The sequence below is a fragment of the Lepisosteus platostomus genome, chromosome 3 (genome assembly GCF_059453375.1).
Source record: "Lepisosteus platostomus isolate fLepPlt1 chromosome 3, fLepPlt1.hap1, whole genome shotgun sequence".
In the NCBI taxonomy this organism is placed as follows: Eukaryota; Metazoa; Chordata; class Actinopteri; order Semionotiformes; family Lepisosteidae; genus Lepisosteus; species Lepisosteus platostomus.
In genome coordinates, this window is record NC_142613.1 from 38,532,971 (window position 1) to 38,555,360 (window position 22,390).

The 22,390-nt window shown below is 37.3% G+C and overlaps 1 protein-coding gene across 1 annotated transcript in view; it reads left to right on the forward strand.

Moving 5' to 3' along the window:
- The first annotated feature begins 15,475 nt into the window (after nt 1-15,475).
- The window catches only part of sntg2 (syntrophin, gamma 2), a 166,213-nt gene continuing 159,298 nt past the window's right edge, over nt 15,476-22,390 (forward strand). The window contains exon 1 of the mRNA XM_088623452.1: nt 15,476-15,502. Coding sequence (XP_088479578.1) covers nt 15,476-15,502 — 27 coding nt within the window. The remainder of the gene's footprint in view (nt 15,503-22,390) is intronic.

Genomic DNA, 22,390 nt, shown 5'->3' on the forward strand with positions numbered 1-22,390 from the left:
AACATTTTCTCTGAAAGCATTTTCTTCGCAGTTTAACCGATCTTGTTACAGCATGTTACAGTTTACTATTATTAACCATATTAATTTTAAGTGCTTAATGTAAAATCTTGTAAAAATATATTTTCATTGTTCAAATATACATTAAGTCTGACTATCATATAATAAGTTAAATACAAAACTAAAGAAAAAATAGGGTTAAATATAATTCAAAATATTTTGCTAACAATGTTAACTGTTTATGAATAATAAAATGTATTAACTAAGGAGTAGGATGGCACAGTTGTTAGTATGTTTTTTGTTTTGTTTCTTTTTCATAAATACAACAGTAGTACCTGATGTCTCAGTGGCTTTCAAAATTACTACGGTGAGGTGCGCTGACAGCTGTGTGGTGTGGCGCAGTTGTGGCCTGGCACGGTGAGGTGCGCTTGCAGCTATGTGACGCAGTGGTGGCCGGGCACGGTGAGGTGCACAAAACGAAACTAAAACACATACCGTTTCGCGCTTCTTATTAGTTGCTCAAAAGTAATTTGACCGTATGAAATGCATAATATAAACCTAGAAACATATACGTGAGCAGTACTTAAGCACTGTAGTATCGGTGTTAAGACATACCTCTCAAATACTGTAAATCAAGTTAAAAATATCTCAAGACCGATTCTGGTCGTAATGAAACCATGCAAGGGAGTTTTTATGTCCGTTGCAGTTCTTTTGCAACATGAATATAATTATATCGTTATTAATTTCTTGAGATACGCGATTCCATATTATATTCCCTTTTAATCAAATTCTAAAAGTATGCTTGTTGACTCCGGTATCACGTTAGTTAAAGACTTCGAAGCTTACAATGTTTAGGGAGAAATGGAATACCGGTGTGTATTTTTTTCTTTAAAGTACCGAGACCAGCCATATACTGTATGTTTATGTTAAGATTTCCCTTCAGTGGTAAAATTAGATATGAATATTCAATACTTAAACGGGCACAGTTAAGACATTAAATATACATATACATATTGTATACAGTACAGTTTGCATACGGTAATATGTTTATGTTACGCGATTAAAAAATAAATAAAACTGGAAGGTCCAGCACCACCATTATGTTTATATGGTTGTTTTTGTTGGTTGGTTGTTATTATGGTTATTAATAATACGATCTATAGTTGAAATCTGAGCCTAAATAAAAAGAAAAAGCAAGTGATTAGGTTTATGAGCAATCTAATTACTTATTCGTTTAAAACGCTATATAAAATAAAGTTTATTATTAATTTGCTGGACAGAGCGGTGAACATTATTATGCATAAGACAAAGATAACGATCCTGATCAGTTTAGAAATCTGTGTACGCTGTAAGGTTTTTACTTCTTAAACTTTTAAAATACACGTTTTGAATAGAAAGAAATCCTCTTCCTGGTAGTGTGTATAGCACACCAGCACGTCTTTTTTCTCCAATCAGAGGGGTGTCAGATAGTGTCAGCCAATCACCATTCTGCGTTGGGTAGCAACGGGTGACTGTTCTCAGGCGGAAGATGTAAACAGCTTAATGTTCGTGTTAAATAATTTTTTTTAAATTCAATTAAACGGGCACAGTTAAGACATTAAATATACATATACATACTGTATACAGTACAGTTTGCATACGGTAATATGTTTATGTTACGCGATTAAAAAATAAATAAATAGTCCAGCACCAGCTGGATTCGAACACACAACCTGCCAGTTGGTAGTCACACACCTAGACCAGTAGGCTACAAGACAGCTCGCATGATCAGGTAGGCGAAACAGCCCTACACAGCCCTGCCGCAGTACACGGATATAATCATACTGTTATTAAATTCTTTAGATACGCGATTCCATATTATATACAGCCCTACACAGCCCTGCCGCAGTACACGGATATAATTATACCGTTATTAATTTCTTGAGATACGCGATTCCATATTATATTCCCTTTTAATCAAATTCTAAAAGTATGCTTGTTGACTCCGGTATCACGTTAGTTAAAGACTTCGAAGCTTACAATGTTTAGGGAGAAATGGAATACCGGTGTGTATTTTTTTCTTTAAAGTACCAAGACCAGCTATATACTGTATGTTTACGTTCCAAAATTAATATCATTTATGGCCTTCACATGCGTTACAGTATGCTCCTATTCTTTTTATGCTCAGCTACTAAGATTTCCCTTCAGTGGTAAAATTCAATATCTACAACGGGCACAGTAAAGACGTTTACAGTAAGTCTTTCTACGACAGACCAACGGACCACGAGTGCCTCTGTCAGTCAACCAATCACGCACCGCGGTATCCTGTGTCATCATACCTGCGGTATCTGTACCGCGGTGTCTGTACCGCTCACTTTGAATGGCTGCATCTGTATATCATTCATTTAGACCGTTTTGTAATTGAACTTGGTTACAACTTCTACATTAGATACTCAAAACAAGTACATAATCTTAGGAATTAAATTGATATCACTGGTTGGGATAACAATTGAATTCTCGAGCAGTAATCCAGTGAAGTTGAATACTCATCCATTCTTTGGGGATTCAGATCTCCTGCAGGCACAAAGAAACAGTTGCAGGTGTGCTGTGCTGTTGCGGCTTGCGACTGTGCGCTGCTGATGTTCTCTGAAGACCTGCTAGTTAGTTTTGGCTGAAACTAGCGAAGTTTGTGCACAGGAGAAAAGATGACTGTTGGTCCCAGCAGGTCAGGAAGAGGACCCGTTCGTTCCTGATGAAGCGCTAGTTCTGAATAGTGATTCATCTGTCCACAGTTCCGACCTGTTCACGAGGCTTGCTGCTGATGCTAACCTCGGGTGGATCCTCTGGTTACTCTCTGGCAACCTCCGCTCTAGACTCTTAGAACAAAGCAAAGTTCTGGCACTCGGACTCACTGGCCGTTCCGTGGTTGTCTGGGCTGAGTCTCAGGATGGTCAGAAGGCGCGCTGCGAGAATGTCCTGCCCTTGGGAGCCTTTCTGCTCGTGGGCCGTCCTGCCCTGGAATTGTCTCGCACCCCTGGAATTCTCCCTTGAGATTCTCCTTAGAATAGTCCACTACAGGCTCTCTGTGCTGCCTGTTTTTACCGGGAGAAACTTCAGCTCATTCATTGGCTGAAAGTTCCATGGGCAACAGAGACCCATGTGGGTTACTCGGCCCTACCAGTCCCTGATTGGTTGATCAAGGTGAGATATGAGTCACTTACTCCTGATACTTAGGAATGCAGTCCAGATGTCCATTTGGCACTCCCTAGACAGATAGGCGCCAATGGATGACCATTGATCATGATAGCCAGGCTAAGCTAAGTGCATCCCCATTTGGGAGCTGTTCCTTATCAAAGGAAACCTTAAATCAGCCTGCATGAATAGTTTCTCTGTGGCTGCACCACAGAGATGAAGAGAGAGATGGGGCCTCATTTGGGAAAGCACAGCAACACTTAATTCTGTCTTATTAACAAGCATTGCTGCTACAGTAGTTTAAAGAAAAAATACACACCAGTATTCCACATTCTCCCTAAACATTTAAAGCATCAAAGTCTTGCATGAGGTTATTTCGGAAACGTTTTTATGTGCTCCTTCTGACCATATTAAGTTTGTATACTTTGTGAACAGTGATAATGTTTTAACCTTTTCTAAGAATATGCTCATTATCGGAGTAAACAAAAGCATACTTTTAGAATTTGATTAATAGGGAATATAATATGGAATTGCGTATCTAAAGAAAATAATAACGATATAATTATATTCATATACTGTAGCTCAAACAGTAGTATAAGACTTTCTATTGATATGAGTATGGGTGTTTCACTGCTTTTCATGTGACTGTGTCTGTGGTGTGATGGCTTAAACTTGTGCCTTATAAGCCTGAGATCCGGCGTTTGACCCCAGCTGTCGTCATGAGTTTTCTTTTAACAACTTGACATTTTTTATATTTCTAAATATCACAACATGTTCGAAGCTAAGTCATTTATTAATAAAAATGAATAATTTTAAATTGCTACTGATATAATTACTGACAATAAATATTATCAACACTATATTGAATTTGTTAGTCTTTCTAAATATCACAAGACATTCAAAGTTAAGTGATTACCATTTTCCATGAATACTTGCACTCGTTATCTCAGTAAAAGAAACTCATACTTTTCAGAATTTAATTATTTAAGCAATAAGGCACGAGAGGCCGTGCTATATCATGGATATAATCACAGTTATAAGGGGTTGTTAGGCCCAACGCGATGCCTCGAGTGCCTTATTGCTTTTATAAAACAGTCCCAAAATATGCGAGTGTTGTATAGAATTAATTTTAATTTTAAAAAAATTATTTAACCTGAAAATTAATGTGTTTACGTTCCTCCGCCTGAGAATATAGTCCCTCGTTGCTACACAATGCAGAAACACAGCCACAAGTACAATTAGCTAGCAAAGCTGGCCAATATGATAAATACAGGGAAAAAAAGCAATTGGGAAAAAAGACCTGCTGATCTGTTCGATATACCAGTAAGAGAACAAAATATGATTTTCTCTGTTTGAAAAGTGTGTTGTCTTCATGAAATTCATGTATTTTAAATGTTTAATTAAGAAGAAAAAAACTTACAGCGTACACAAAGATTCTAAGCTGATCACGAGGAAGAAAGATCACCCATTTATCATGCATAAAAGTGGTTATTAACTATCGAAACCTGTTTTTATAGCTTTTAAAATCATGCAATGTCTAAGTTAAACAGGAACACATCATTATATCTCATTTTATATTTATTTTTTTTAAATCATTTGCCCAGCCTAAGGGTGTTTATAATATAAGGGCGTACAGTATCTAAAGAAATAAAGAAAGATATAATAATATTCATATACTGTCTGGCGGAATAAACTGAAGAGTTAGTTAATGCGATACAGACGATAGTATTATAAATGTAACACTTTCAGGCTCACGCCCTTCTAGCTTGGGAATTGAACCCAGGTCTCCAGCATTACTCAACAGGGAAGCAGCCAGTCGAGCTACAGTGAGATCTGCCCTCAACACCAACGGACCAGGTTCGTCCTATTCATATGAAAGGCAGTGACGTCACTGTGCTGGCAAGTCCTCAGTCACCTGCCCAGCGGATCACTGCATCAGAGAGAGTCAGTATAGCTTCTGGGAAATAAATTTTTCCTGCATCAAAGTTTAACTAGTTCAGAGCACCCTACATTACAAACTCCAAGCGTTTCATTTTGAGCTGAGGACCCTCACACCTAAAGAAGGCTTCACAGCTGAAATGTTGAGTTTTCTCTCTTCTCTTTTCAGCATGGAATAAACCTATTACTAGATCCTTTGAGACTATGCAGGCTGACTCAGCTACCCACCTGAAGTAGTTACAGTATATATATATATTGCAAGGTGCTCTGTTTTATTAAAAGACACTCAGTTGATATAGACGTGGGTAAACAATGTGCTTATTATGCAAATCCTGCTAAACTAAAAATTAGACAAAAGAAAAGTAGTATTGGACAATGTTGTGAGCATCTGGAGAAATTTCTCTATAAACTGAAGAGTTTTAGAGAAGACACGTATCACCTCTTTTTACACTTGTAAAAAAAGAACATTCCACTCAGTGGCCGATGCATTATCTCAATCACCTGCTAATTCATTTTACACCACAGGAAGACAGGAGAATGTGATTATACTGTATCTGTATGGAATTTGTATTGCGTTTAGAAAATGTGTTTAAAATGTATGATTAAAAAGTAAAAAAAAACTTACAGCTTACACAAAGATTCAAAGATGATCATGAGGAAGTTTATTGCATGTCTAATGGTCTAACCCCATTACCCCCATTTTGATTAAAATCACAAATGCGTGTTTAATTAAATGCCTATATTGATTCACAATCTGGCAATGCAGTGTAAATCGTTCTCTTTTACTTTAAGCATAGCTTTCTCACCATTTAGATTTCTTTTTTAATACCATTGTTAAACAAAGCAGGAGTGTGTTGTTCCTGGGATTCAAACGTGGAAAGATTAGATTGTAATTGTTTTTATTTTTTAAATACATTTTAGAAAAGTGTCATCTATACAAAAAAGTTGTATTTACTACCACTCGATAGTTATATTAGTAGAGATAAGCTCTCTATTAAAGCTCAGATCAAAGATCAAACACAGATCAAACAGCAATATCTCACACACTGGGACTGATCTGTGATCTGTGATGCTTTGCTCTAGCAGGCTAGCTGGTGTCTATGTGATTTGGGCTGGCTGGCTGGTGGCAAAAAATAAATAGAACCGTTTTAAACAACTCTTAAGCATACTGTTGTTTTTGTTAACAACTTTATCAATGAAAAGACCACGGGCACTTTTCCTCCCCCCTACATTCTCAGAATAGGTGGACCTTCCAATGAAAGACAGTCCCCCTTCCCCCCACAGATAGACAGACAAATGTTTTCACTGCCTATTATTTGGCTAGCTATTCAGAGGGAAAAGTGGTGATGTCACCACGTTGGCAAGCATGCGATTCCATGTTATATTCCCTGTTAATCAAATTCTAAAAGAATTCTTTTGTTTATGCCGATAACGAGCAAATTTGCAGAAAAGATTAAAACATTATTACTTTTCACAAAGCATATAAACATTATGGTCAGAAAAAGCACGTAAAATAATTTCCAAAATAACCACATGTAAGACTTTGATGCTTAAAATGTTTAGGTAGAAAGTGGAATACTGGTGTGTATTTTTTCTTTAAAATACCAATACCAGCCATATAAAGTTTACATAATATAATAATAATAATAATAATAATAATAATAATAATAATAATAATAATAATAATAATTGCTTACACTTATATAGCACTTTTCTGGACACTCCACTCAAAGCGCTTTACAGGTAATGGGGACTCCCCTCCACCACCACCAATGTGCAGCATCCACCTGGTTGATGCGACGGCAGCCATAGTGCGCCAGAACGCTCACCACACATCAGCTATCAGTGGGGAGGAGAGCAGAGTAAAGTAGCCAATTCATAGAGGGCTAATGGGAAATTTGGCCAGGACGCCGGGGTATATAATATGTTTATGTTCCTAAATTAATATCATTTATGAACACGTGAGAGGCATGGTGAATCTGAGATTCTCAAAACTTACTTTGTATGATTGGAAACGAATATGTGATCGGATGAACTAAATGCTGTGGTGTTACTTTTTGTCGAAAAAATAAAGTATTTTCGTTTACAAAGACGGTTACAAAGAATGTGGACCAGGGTAATACTTTGAGCTTATAACTTGTCCAAGGTCATTCATTTTTCATACTATTAATTTAAATGGTGGTAGGTTGTGTACTTTTGTCCAACTAAGCAATCTTGCTTTTATAAAATATACCAGCTTTTTAATGTTTAATGATTAACATTCTGTTATACACAGTTGGAAATTAAAAGTCTAAAGAGTATACAACTTAAATTCTTAATTGGATAAAGATTGTCCCCCAGGAGTGATTGGGATTCGAAAGTGGGTGTTTTCTGGTGACAGCTCAAATGCTGTACATGAGAGGTTATGCTTTATTAGCTCCACCTGGCAGTTTTACAAGGTGATTCCGGATACTATTAACATAATCAAATTTGTATGCAGTAAAATGCGGTATGATGCGTTTTGAATGGTTGCATCTGTATGTACAGTATATGTCTCCCCATTAGTACTCTTCTGTTTCAAGTGTAATTAAAACATAAAACCAAGTGCCTACCTGCGTCTCAGAAAACTATTGCTGATGAAGAGGCAAAAATTCCCAAGAAAAAAAAAGTTACGTTGAGAAACAGAATTGGAAAAAAAAATCCTCTTGGTGCCCTAAGATATTTAATGTATTAAGTGGAAGAACAGATGCATCTACTGTACGTCAAGAATGCACCACAAACGTGAAGCCATGGTCTTTTACCGTCACATCTATTGATTTGGCCACGTCAAAAAAGGAATTTCCCTGAAACATCAATATCAAATGCCAAGGGATGGCTCTTGATCAAAGTACATAATAATCTGATAGCAGATACTCAAGAACATATCTGGGAAAAAGCCCAGAAGTTTGAAACCCAAAGATGCCAGAATAAAGAAAGCAAAGTTGGAGCTTTCAGAGAGAACTATTCTACTGTATAATGGTTTAATCAGCCTCCTTTTTCTTAATATAAGACAATCATCCTTGACAAAAATGGATATCTAATATAAAGAAAATCTACAAATTCATAAGACGCCTTACTGATCTTAATATGAATTTATGTATAACAAATTTTAAACATTTATCCATCAATATATGAGTATGATTTAACAAATTATTAAATCATGGAGCAATCTTGTGTGAGCATGTTTTTCCATATACATTTGATTTTTGATTTAATTTTTTTTTTGTGCCAGAATCTATATGGGCCCCATTTTATCTAGATATATACTGTACTTGCCAAATAATTGCAATCCTGATCAGGAGTTTAAGGTTCTGATTGCTGCTGCTGCTAAAGAGCATCTCCTTTCAATTTATTGATGTAGTACACTGCCATTGTTGATTTTGTTAGTATTTTTTATTTAAGTGACAATCTAATTTAGCTGAGTATCATCAAATCAATGTCCATCAGAATTCAGATTTGGTAAAATATACTGTTTGCTCTTCCTCAGCTAGCAGGATGGAAAGTTTATAATGAGTAATACCAGCAGCCATATCACTCTGCAACTCACAACTGGTAACCCACTGAAGCTAAGCAGGTGTGAGCCTGGTCAATACCTGGATGGGAGACCTCCTGGGAAAAACAAAGGTTGCTGCTGGAAGAGGTGTTAGTGGGGCCAGCAGGGGGCGCTCACCCTGCAGTCCATGTGGGTCCTAATTCCCCAGTATAGTGATGGGGACACTATACTGTAAACAGGCGCCATCCGTCGGATGAGATGTAAAACTGAGGTCCTGACTCTCTGTGGTCATTAAAAATCCCAGGGTGTTTCTCGAAAAGAGTAGGGGTGTAACCCCGGCATCCTGGCCTTACCAATCATGGCCTCCTAATAATCCCCCTCTATGAACTGGCTACATTACTCTGCTCTCCTTCCCACTGTGGTGAGCGTTCTGGTGCACTATGGCTGCTATTGCATCATCCAAGTGGATGCTGCACATTGGTGGTGGTGGAGGGGACTCCCCATTACCTGTAAAGCGCTTTGAGTGGAGTGTCAGGAAAAGCGCAATATAAGTATATTATTATTAATAGACTTCTAAAAGTGAATTGTATTTTCCAACTCAGGATTTTTGTACTCAGGAGTATGTTTCTCTTATTGTTGTGTATATCTGTATATATTCTGTATTTAGCGAAGTGTAGCAGCAAATGTACTGTATATTTAACTTGATATGCTCCAACTCATAGTAAGCTTTCAGTTTGTCTTGTCTATTAGTCTATGATTTTTTGTTCAGCCAGTTCCTATGACTATGAGTTTTGAGCCTGTATTAGTTTTTATGTGAGTTTTGTTTCCTTCAAGATATTATATTCTGCCATGGTAAAATTTCTTCACAGGGCCAACTAACTTTCAGGGTTTTATAGTTTAATATCATAATTACTAGATTTGTTCTTATTTTCTTGAGCAAACCCACTATTGAACCCAAGTGTGTCCTCAACATATTTTATGATTGTTATTGTTTTGTCATAAAATTGTTATGGTGTAAAGATCTTATGTACAGTATATCTTACTTCCTCTCTTAGTACGATGAAACTCTTTAGTGACAAAATAGTCTAGCCAAGTTAGTTGTAGCTGTTGCATTCTCCTGGGTGTTAAAGTAGTACCTGTTTTCCCAAGATTTGATTAGTTGTAAAAGTCCAGGATGTTTTTTTTTTCAAATTTAGTTGTATAAGTATTGCTCCTGCAGTGTCAGGTACTGCTGGAGCACCCTAAAGATGTTGGAAGTAGATTTTGAACACTTACTATATTCTTTATGCATGAAGGATGAATATTCTTGGAAATTAGTATATTAAAAATATGTCAGTGATCTGTTGCCTGATAGCCCTTACCCAGGTAGCTGTCACGGACGTCCAAAGGGACTAACCGTGGAGAGGCAGGAGAGCGGAAAAAGACCCATATGCGTAGCGGCGAGATGGGAAAAAGGCCCGGGTTCGTTCGTGCAAAGAGTTCAGGAGTGCCGTATAGAAACCTATGCCCTCAGGTAGCGGACGTGGGGCGACCTGGTGCTAGGACATCCGAACGTCAATGCTGAGCGAGGGCAAAGGGCAAGACCCGGAAATATATAGCCCAAGGGAAAGAGAGGGACCGGAAGGACAGCAGGCAGGAAACTAGGGACAGGTCAGAGAAGGAGCGCCCCCCCTTCATGGGCGGCTTCTGACGCCGATACAAATAAATAAGCTACACAGCACTGGGGGGAGGAAAAACCTCATTTAACTGAAAGGAAACCTCCGGGAGTCCACGGCTAAGAGATGCCCCTTTCCACTGTGCATATGGGTTGCAAAGTGTTAAAAGCATGCATTCTGCAATTATCTGCAAATACATTATAATTTTTAATTATTAGTATTTTTTATATTTATTTTTATTGGCAAATCAGGCAACCTTGTCCAGGGTGAATTATAATGCTTATGTAAGATAGAAGAAAATTCAGAAACACTAATTCAATTATGGCTGTGTTATAAAGTTCTCTAAGGTTTAATTAAATTTTCAGTCACATTCTAATAATTACAAAGCCTCTTTCAATGACGAGATTGAATATGAATATACATATTATTATGTGTACAAAAATATCAATAAAACATAATGATCCATAGTTAATATTATCATGGTATATTATACTATTATGCTGTTTTATTACCTCTACATTGTTACAAATGGGGGCTACGAAAATGATGAAAATCAGGATTTAGTCAATAAGTAAAATAATTATTCATAAATCCCAACTTGTAAGTGATTTCTAGCAATAGACCCCAGCAGTTGGTATAATTGAAGGCACGTGAATTCTTTGTTCTCTGGCACACCTTTGTTAAAAGGAGTAATAATCCAGGCACACTTGGTTTAACAAATATTTATTACAATGACAAAATACAAACTGCACTACACACAACATACAACACACAAATTACTTTATGTACAGTATTTACAGTACAAGCAAGGCATTTCAGAGGCCTAACATTCAGGTAACCCAGAAAACCCCAGACTGTTACTAAGCATTAAACTCTTAATATACCTGCAGAGGCCACACAAGAGATGAGCTGCCTTTAACTAAATACAATGCAACATGCAGTTAAATCTCTCTCTCTCTGCACCCCGGATGCCAAAAAATAAATGGGAGCCTATATCCCATCCATAAAAATACACCTTAAGGAGGAAAGACTTATCTAAGTGAGGTATCTTTTACTCAGGAAACCTAAGTTCCCTAAAAACACAGAATAGCATGCTCTCTATAACAAGGTTCAAATACTTAGCTCCAGTCAGGTTTGATTCGATCATGAAGTAGGGGCTCTCACCTGGTGCAAGCTTCAAGTCACAACTCTTCTGTGCGCTTAATGTGATCTTATATTTTGTGTGTCTGTACTGCTGCTTGACAATCATTAATCCATGACATACTAAGGAATATTAAGATAACATTTACAATTTGAAGTTAGAAATGTTTACTCTTTGCAGTGTCACAAACTTTATCTAATATCTAAGAGACACTTCTCAGTCACCTAAAGCTGTAACAATATATTATAGTATTCTGAAGTAATGCTGTATTGATATAAATTGGTTTTAACGATATTCCCTTCATGCCTTAAGGCAGAGAGTTATTATAAGGGGATGAATTTTATTTATAATAAAAACAACAAAAGAAGCCAGGCATTTTCACTGTTTTTCAAAATGAAATAATGAATTATTTCAGCACTTGGCATAAGCTATTTGAAGTGTTAGTTCCCTGACAGTGATTGAAAGCAGATTGTGTCCAAATACTAGTAACATGAGCCAGGGACTTTTTCACATAGGCCACATTCCAGTTGTCATATTATGCATCACCAATCACCTGAATTTAGATTCATTTATTCTCAACATTTTGAGAAATAGAAACTTTTCTATGTACTGTACATTATACAGTATATGAGCAGATTTTGAGTATACCTTGGGCAGATGTTGTCGCTAAAACACTGTGAAATGACACATTAGCACAGAAGAACAATGATGCCAGAACTTTCATAAGCAATATTCTAAATTTCCTTATGTAGGAGATTCACAATTCTCCTTCACATTTTGAGGAGGGTCAAGAATTGTAACCCTATTGTATCTGAATATAATCAGGATTTAAAATGATCATGTGTTAAATCTAAAAAAGTCCTCCAAGTCCAGAACACACTACATCTTGTCATCACTGCTACTGAGGTTAGTTACACTAAGGTTAATATACAGTAATAACTCATTTTAAATGCCCAAAACCAAGCTTAAACTATGATTTGTTGCACAACAATGACGTTCTAGATTGATGTTTGTCAATACAGAGTCATTAGAGATTACTGTAATGATGTCTTTAATACTAGTTAACCAAAGCTTGTTGTGTTTAGTTGAAAAAAAAATTTGTAAATCTATTTTCATAGCTTACCCAATTATTTTCACATCTTATCCAAAAAGTTAATAGTTAGATAAATAAATCTTTTTCTATTTATAGTATTTGATTTATCTGTTTATTTCTTCTAATAAGCTGTTATTAGTCTTGCACAGCCGCAAACAACTTCATCAAAATTCACTAACAGGTGTCATGTGCAGCATAGATAACATTCAGCTGATGAAAGGAAATACATCATGAATTTAATTAGATAGGTGGCATTTCTTTCTTTATAAGGCAGTATACTTTTCATTCTCACTTATTACCCAATTGAGATATGTTAGTCAAAGAATATATGAAAGGCATTTGTGAATGTTTTGGATTTCTTATAAATAAAAGAAAATATAGTCAGTGCATGTCAAATATTACAATGCAGGCTAGCTATCATTAGCAGACTAGAAAAACAGATTTAATTCCAGAATCACTCATTAGATATGGTAATGAACTTTTAAAGATTATTTTTTTTTCTTTTTGGAAATTAGTGTTTGACATAATAATGTCTAAGCAGCTGATTATGACAGCAAATTTATGAAAGTAGATAACCAGACCACTCCTCAACACACTGCTTTGAAAATAAGCTGGAGTATTCATACATATGTGGTTCAAGTGGATAGCTGCGTCAGCATGCGTAGGCTGCAAAGGAACAAGTAATAGGTTTATTCCATGCTGAAAAGAGAAGAAAGAAAACACAATGTTTCAGCCATGGAGCCTTCTTCAGCTCCAGATCTGAAGAAGGCTCCACGGCCTAAACATTGTGTTTTCTTTCTTCTCTTTTCAACATGGAATAAACCTCTAACTTATTCATACATATGTATTGTATACTATATAAATACACTTTGTAGAGAAAACAGTACTTGAACATTTTACAGTACACCACAGATGGAGAACATGTTGTGTCACAAAGGATAACACAAATGTGACAAATTAAGCAATTGTATCTACAGGGTAAAGTGTCATGATATGGAAGGGAAGAGCATACTGTACCTTCCTTCATTGCATAAACAGTGATGACACAGGAGCAACAGTTCAAATACAAGAGTTATGGCCACCTTACCACCACAAAAACAATGACTGAAACAATGTATTGTCTTTATTATTAAAGGACATATCTGTCATCCAGTGTAACACCATTATCTTTGGGGATCTTGTAGTTTGTCACATTAATGTAGAATTGGTAAACAAAGGTCCTACAGTCCAACTCTAGAATCATTTATCACTTAACTGCTATACACAAGTGTCTGTCATCAGTATTTTTTTAACACTGTAAATGACTGGTGTGAAACCAATGGCAGAACAACATGTTTGTATCATTTCACCAAATTGTCATTAAAAACAACTTTTCCCACTGGCTAAAACTAATGGTCGTGGCGAACCAGGACTGTATCATATCCCCCACTGGTAAAGTTTAACAGTAATTGCTTATATAAACTGGTTGCTGAGAATAAGAATATTCCAAACATCCATTATTAACCCACACATACAGTAAAATATACTGTAGTGGCTTACAGAAAGAAAATATTGTGAGCCTTTTTGATTTTCCTGTGCTAAAGTAACATGCTCTCTATTGTGAGTGTCCACTTCACACATACATAGAATTCATCAGAACCAAAGTTCATGGTACATTAAGGTCAACCTGGTTTTGTCTCAAAGGGAAGAAAAATTGGAAACTCTGGAATCACTCAGATTGAAAATTATTTGCTGTCAAAAGCTAAGATTGCTTGTTTTTCTTTTCAGCTGGCCTGAAATTGACTTTTGGTTTGACATTTGTTTGCAACAACCCTTACAGGGGAAAATCTCCCATGTTGAAACTTTTTTTTCTGGCCAGACTGCAAGTCAGTGTCCTCTGGTTAAGTGACTCTTATGGAATAAGTAGATATCAATCTCACCTTTCAGGCAATTACTTGGACAAGACATGAAACTCCTGTCAGCCTCACTGGGGATCAAATTGGAATTTAGCTTACCTCGAGAAAGAGGTTATGACAAGAATGAAAAGTGCTGTTACACGTATCTTTAAAAAAATAAAAGAGAATAATAGGCTAGTACAACAGTGTACTTAGTAATAATTTAATGGTTCTCACAAATAAAACAATAAGCAACAATTATTTAAAACATGTCTCTATTACACTGACACAAATATGTGGAATATTCACCAAAATAAAGGTGTACTTTTAAAGAAAATAAACAAGCAGTTGCCTCAAGTAAAGTGCGATGTACAGAAATAAAAATAATTCTTCATTCAACCAGATCAGAGTTGGTTGAGAAACTTATTAAGGTTAATTTTGTGGCATTGATGCAGGCTTTTGCATGTGATTGTAACAGAGCACTGTGCTATAGCTTTTGCTAGCCAGGTCTCTTTAAAAATGTAGACATAGGCTCATGGTTAGTGTAAACCAATTAACAACAATTTCTCTGCTCAGAGGTCCAGGTTAATTTATGGTTAAGATCAGTCTCACAGTAGCAGAGGTTAGATTAAATTTTGATGGAAAAGTTAGCTCCGGAGTATGGAAGGGAAGACCAGAAGGAGAGAAGCCTGGCTAGCTACTTGGAAGGTTCAATCCAAAGGTTAGAAGTGATGGTCTTGCTCTAAGGATAGGAAAGAAGTGGAGCTCTTGGGTGGAAATGGTGCCTGCAGCTATGTTGGGGGAAAGGGAATCCTTAGGCTAAAGCTAAATTTCTAGTGGTTAAGGTTAAGGAAAGGTTAAGCTTCTGCTTAGATTTAAGATTCAGGTAGAAAAAAGAGATTGGGGGAATTTGATAACCCAAACTACATAAGGCATTTGATTTATCAGTGCTTCCAGACTCTGTGGCTGACGGAAGAAGGGAAACTGTACTTGTGTGGCAAAACTCTACTATTTCTCATTGAAGCAGCTGCAAGGAATCCATTGATCGTATGTCTACTGGTTTGGGTTGTTCAAGAACCCTGTGACAATTACACAATGACTGAGGAAACCAGTGGGGTTAAGGTCAGTATTGTCACAGAAGGGAGGACCAAGTGTGATCAAAGTCTTGGATTTCATAATGGATTGGTGCAGTACATCAAAAGACTTGTATCTGTGGCTTATAGTAATAAATAAACAGTAAAGTGTTGTTGTCTTTTCAATTTAATGGTACTACTATTTTCAATTTATTTTATGTGATGCCTTCATCCAAGTTGAATTACCAACTATTTATTTTCTGTAACAATTCTGAGTGAGAGGAGAAGTAATATTTTGAACTAAAAAGAATATTTCACGATTGGAATTTATAGATTCCCCAGTCAGGCTGAGAGGGGAACAGTTGAATACTGTGTAGAGGTTTGATGGTTTTACTGAGACAATTATTAATTGTAGCAGTAATCACGAGGTGGTTCATTGTGGCTTTTAGAAAATCAATTGTCAGAACAACTAACAACGCACACACACGGGTTCAATACACGAGATACATTTATTAATATGAATTGTGCACCAAACATATACTAGTCTGCCTGGATACAAGCGGCAGACCTTACTGTGAGTGTTATCAATATACAAGGCATATAATCTCGAAGAGATGCAAACGCAAAGAGATACACAACAGAGAATATATGTCAATATATATAGTTCGGTTACCAAATCACTAATCAGTGTTATTACCCACTGTTACTCTAAACTCGGAAGTAAATACATTACTTGTGAATTAAATTGATAACAACTTGTATTGAGGTACAACTGAATTCTCGATACGCAATGTAGAACATAGGGTTTACTTATCCACTGTGTATGGATTTGGAATTTCCCGGCACGAACACCAAACCAGCTGACAGGCTCTGTTGCAGGCTCTGTTGCAGCGGTTGTCCAATGGGTGTTGTCCCAGCGTCCTCCGGCTACCGGCCAACCAGTCGAGGTGCACCTCGGAGTAGGACGGGCGGAGGAATCTAACTGCGGCGCGCAGGGCAGTCATTGCTCCAAGGGGATCTACCAGCAGTCCGGCTGGCTAGTAGAAAGTCTCTATGCAGTGTGACCGCGAGTCCTCACAAGTCACTCTTTATGCCCGGGAAGAAGCTTGTTCGTTCCTGGTCCAGTGCTGCTTCTGAATAAGATATTCAGGTTGTCGACGAGGGTCCAACTGTAGGCTGCCGTTGATCAAGCGGAGCATTCACGTTGGTAGAATTCTGAGTACGTATGGGATCCTCAGCCTCACTCTTAGAACAAAGTCCAAGTCCCAGTGCAGACAACAGCAGTTGTCACGTGATTGTCTCTGAGGATGCACGAAAGTGGCCAAGGAGAGCCCTGACCTGAGCTTGCGCTCCCTTTTTGACCAAGACACAGACGTGTGCTGATTGGTTGAGAGTTTGGCGGGCATTGGAGATCCACGTGGTGTTACCACGCCCTGCCAATCCCTGATTGGTTGATCAAGGTGAGATATGAGTCACTTATTCCTGACACTTAGGAATGCAGTCCAGATGTCCATTCGGCACTCCCTAGACAGATAGGCGCCAATGGATGACCATTGATCATGATAGCCAGGCTTAGCTAAGTGCATCCCCGTTTGGGAGCTGTCCCTTATCAAAAGAAAACATCTTAAATCAGCCTGCTTGAATACTTTCTCTGTGGCTGCACCACAGAGATGGAGAGTGAGATGGGGCCTCATTTAGGAAAGCACAGCAACGCTTAATTCTGTCTTATTAACAAGCATTGCCGCTACAGCTGTATGAAAGGTCTACTGTATGTAAAAACATGACATTTATTATACTGTGTCTTAATTAGAAAAAGTGTAATCACTGTATTAAATGTTTCATATACTAATGGTAATATAATAATGATCAATACAAAATGGATTACTGATTCTGAATCAAATCTCTGAACTAGCTCTTTATGTATTATTTCCAAATCCAGATTTAGTAATGGCTAAGGGCAGTAACTAGACCAGCTCCTTAATTGGTTTCAGCCCATATGAAGGATACACTGTGGAATCTATAAATAAGAAATGTGACTTCTTAAGCAATTCCTAAGCAATGGGCTTATAACAGTCCAAAAAATCCTTGTAAAATTCAAGGAACAATTAGTCCTTGTGACTATTGTAAGGCATGCTGAAACTCATTATTGTTATTTTTGTGATCTAACTAAATCACTTAACTAAAATGTTTTAGTCTGTTTACCAACACATGACTTTTATGGGAGCTAATTTTGTTCAACTTTAGCTTTTAGAGGCTTTGTATCACTTAACTAAATGTGATTTGGAGAATACCATATCAAGGTGATTTATATCTTTTATTTCTTTGCTTTCTTCTGCTTTTTTTTTCTTATCAGAGGAGTAAGCTGTTTTGATATGCCTTCACACAATAGTAGTAACTTGTACTGACAGAAACTGATGAATCCCCAGCTTGCTAAGTTAAGTATGTGAAAATCATCTCAGCTTGAAAGAACATGGCTTAAAAGATGTGTTTGCAGTTTAAAAGTGACAGCACCTCCATTTACCTTTTTCAAACCAAACTGTCTGGTAAAATACAAAATGTTGACCAACGTTTACAAACACTGCAGTACTGAGTGAAAAATGAAGGAGGAAAAAATGAAAAATCTTTAAAAAACATGTACTGTACATGCTGTATACAGAAGGCTTCACAGCCGAAAACGGGGTACCGCGGTGCGTGATTGGTTGACCGACAGGGGCACTCGTAAACATACGGTATATGGCTGGTCTCGGTACTTTAAAGAAAAAAATACACACCGGTATTCCATTTCTCCCTAAACATTGTAAGCTTCGAAGTCTTTAACTAACGTGATACCGGAGTCAACAAGCATACTTTTAGAATTTGATTAAAAGGGAATATAATATGGAATCGCGTATCTCAAGAATTTAAAGACCAGACAATCGCAAACTCGTTTTCAATAAAATTATTTTATTCATTCAGCAGTTTGTGAGAGGGACATCCAGCAGGGAGAGACACACACACCGGTTTTCATTGACAAAATTTTTTTTTTTTCAATTCCTCTTGTCTAACAGGAATGTTTTGTTTGTGGACAGACTGTTAGACAAGAGGAAAAGACCGTCTCCTCCTAGAAGCATTTCGTTGATCCGATCACCAATTCTTTTCCAGTCGTACGCAGCAAGGGTTGAGAATCTCCGATTCACCATCGTACTAATGGTTTCCCGGAGATTGCAAGGCAAGGCACTTTTGCCTCTGGACCCATCGAAATTTACAGACGTGGTCCACCCCCAGTAAATTTCAAAAGTCACAAGATTTCAAAACACAAGGGCGGCGTAGCGGTCGGCTCTTGCTTTCCCGTCTATGCCGATGCACTGCAAGTACAACCCCCCCTCCATCTCCTGGGTGATGGGTAGCAGTTGGACATCTGGGAGAATTATTCGTCCCACTGGCATCTGTGAATTCCGCTGTGCTTCCTGGGGGGAGATAGCCGGCGGGGACAGCATCAACAGATTCCTGCGCGGTGGTGAACTGAGAGGCCGGGATGGAGTGTCCTGAGGCGGTGTGTGCTCTGCGGGGGGCAGAGCTTCCGCCAGGCATTGCAGCCTGCGCGGCGGGGAGAGGCACTTTTCGGGAGACAGCAGCTCAGCTGTTTGACTGCTGGAACTCTAGCCTCCCAATCCTCCCCAGTAATGCATCGTAATGCTCCCGCTGCTGCCGAAATGTCTCCATACGCCTTGGTCTCCATACTGTACTATGGTCGCTGTAGTGCAGGTTCGCAGTTTTTTTTTTGTGATGGGAGCTTACCCAATCCCTTGGTGTCTTTTATGCGTCACACATACTGTATTTCAGCGCCATATATTTCATGGATATTATGGAATATAATGGATGGATATCTTAGTTATCTTTCTAGTTCACAGGTTTGCATGCATAATTTAATTTTGAAAGCCACTGAGACATCAGGTACTACTGTTGTTTTTTTTATGAAAAAGAAACAAAACCAAAAACATACTAACAACTGTGCCATCCTACTCCTTAGTTAATACATTTTATTATTCATAAACAGTTAACATTGTTAGCAAAATATTTTGAATTATATTTTACCCTATTTTTTCTTTAGTTTTGTATTTAACTTATTATATGATAGTCAGACTTAATGTATATTTGAACAATGAAAATATATTTTTACAAGATTTTACATTAAGCACTTAAAATTAATATGGTTAATAATAGTAAACTGTAACATGCTGTAACAAGATCGGTTAAACTGCGAAGAAAATGCTTTGAGAGAAAATGTTTCAGGTGTGAAGAACATAGATCAATGCAATTTCAACCAAACCTGTTCCCACACACCCCGCCCCCACTACCATTAGAATATACACAAACATTTTAGCAATAAATTCTGAGCAGAAGACCCTCACACCTGAAGAGTGCTGGCTGTGACGAATTAAACCGGTTTTACAGGTTTCAATCACAGACCATGTGACATGGGACTCAGTAAACTACAGTAACACCGTATTTGATAACGCTTTAAAAACGCTATAAAATAATGTGACTTGGCACAGAACAAGTCACATCAAGTCAATTTAAACACAAGCTGTCTTTAGCCCTCTAAGCTGGTTCATACAGAAATGTAGAGATCCAGGCTCAGAACACACAGCTTCATTAGCGAATACATATGCAGGACAACTAGAGAAGACGTTTTACAGAGGATGGATTTTTAGAAACATCCCATCAGACATCCCATCATATTCACAACGTGAAATCTAGAAAATAATATTACATAACCAAAATCCGCAATATGGAAACAGAACCTGTGTAATTGTTGATAGATGATGTACTCGTAACATTTTTTCAAGACGAACTACAACATTTAAAAAATGACTTGTATGTACTTGATATCTCTAATCAATCCACGGGTCCCAGCACAAAACGAAAGTAAAACGCATACCGTTTCGCGCTTCTTATTAGTTGCTCAAAAGTAATTTGACCGTATGAAATGCATAATATAAACCTAGAAACATATACGTGAGCAGTACTTAAGCACTGTAGTATCGGTGTTAAGACATACCTCTCAAATACTGTAAATCAAGTTAAAAATATCTCAAGACCGATTCTGGTCGTAATGAAACCATGCAAGGGAGTTTTTATGTCCGTTGCAGTTCTTTTGCAACATGAATATAATTATATCGTTATTAATTTCTTGAGATACGCGATTCCATATTATATTCCCTTTTAATCAAATTCTAAAAGTATGCTTGTTGACTCCGGTATCACGTTAGTTAAAGACTTCGAAGCTTACAATGTTTAGGGAGAAATGGAATACCGGTGTGTATTTTTTTCTTTAAAGTACCGAGACCAGCCATATACTGTATGTTTATGTTAAGATTTCCCTTCAGTGGTAAAATTAGATATGAATATTCAATACTTAAACGGGCACAGTTAAGACATTAAATATACATATACATATTGTATACAGTACAGTTTGCATACGGTAATATGTTTATGTTACGCGATTAAAAAATAAATAAAACTGGAAGGTCCAGCACCACCATTATGTTTATATGGTTGTTTTTGTTGGTTGGTTGTTATTATGGTTATTAATAATACGATCTATAGTTGAAATCTGAGCCTAAATAAAAAGAAAAAGCAAGTGATTAGGTTTATGAGCAATCTAATTACTTATTCGTTTAAAACGCTATATAAAATAAAGTTTATTATTAATTTGCTGGACAGAGCGGTGAGCATTATTATGCATAAGACAAAGATAACGATCCTGATCAGTTTAGAAATCTGTGTACGCTGTAAGGTTTTTACTTCTTAAACTTTTAAAATACACGTTTTGAATAGAAAGAAATCCTCTTCCTGGCACAGTGTGTATAGCAAACCAGCACGTCTTTTTTCTCCAATCAGAGGGGTGTCAGATAGTGTCAGCCAATCACCATTCTGCGTTGGGTAGCAACGGGTGACTGTTCTCAGGCGGAAGATGTAAACAGCTTAATGTTCGTGTTAAATAATTTTTTTTAATTCAATTAAACGGGCACAGTTAAGACATTAAATATACATATACATACTGTATACAGTACAGTTTGCATACGGTAATATGTTTATGTTACGCGATTAAAAAATAAATAAATAAAAATGAAAAGTCCAGCACCAGCTGGATTCAAACACACAACCTGCCAGTTGGTAGTCACGCACCTAGACCAGTAGGCTACAAGACAGCTCGCATGATCAGGCAGGCGAAACAGCCCTACACAGCCCTGCCGCAGTACACGGATATAATCATACCGTTATTAAATTCTTTAGATATGCGATTCCATATTATATTCCCTTTTATTCAAATTCTAAAAGTATGCTTGTTGACTCCGGTATCACGTTAGTTAAAGACTTCGAAGCTTACAATGTTTAGGGAGAAATGGAATACCGGTGTGTATTTTTCCTTGTGATATTTTAAGCTCTAGTTGAATGATAGGTGTCGCATTTTAAATCATTTTCGTAGCTAGAAATTATGAAACGCCCTGTTAAAAGCAAGGAAGTTTTTATGCCCGTTGAAGTAAAACAAAATGCCTGACAAAGTATGGCTTGGACAGATTCCAAGTGCTTGTACAAATGTGCTAAAGAAATTATACTTTGAGTATACAGCTTGTCCAAAGTCATCCATTATTAATACTATTAGTAATATCTTCAGTAAAGGCTTTGATGCATAAATATTTCTGATAAAGGTAGGTTGTGTACTTTTGTCCAACTGAGCAATCTTGCTTTCATAAAATATACCAACATTTTAATGACTGATAATTAACATGCTGTAATACACAGTTCAAAATTAAAGGCTCAAATGCTGTACATGAGAGGTTAAGCTCCCCCTGGCGGTTTTACAAGGCGACGCCGGATAGTTAGTCACGTGACACACGTGAAATGCGTGATACCGCGTGATACCGTGACACGCCCACCGGGGTATGCCGCG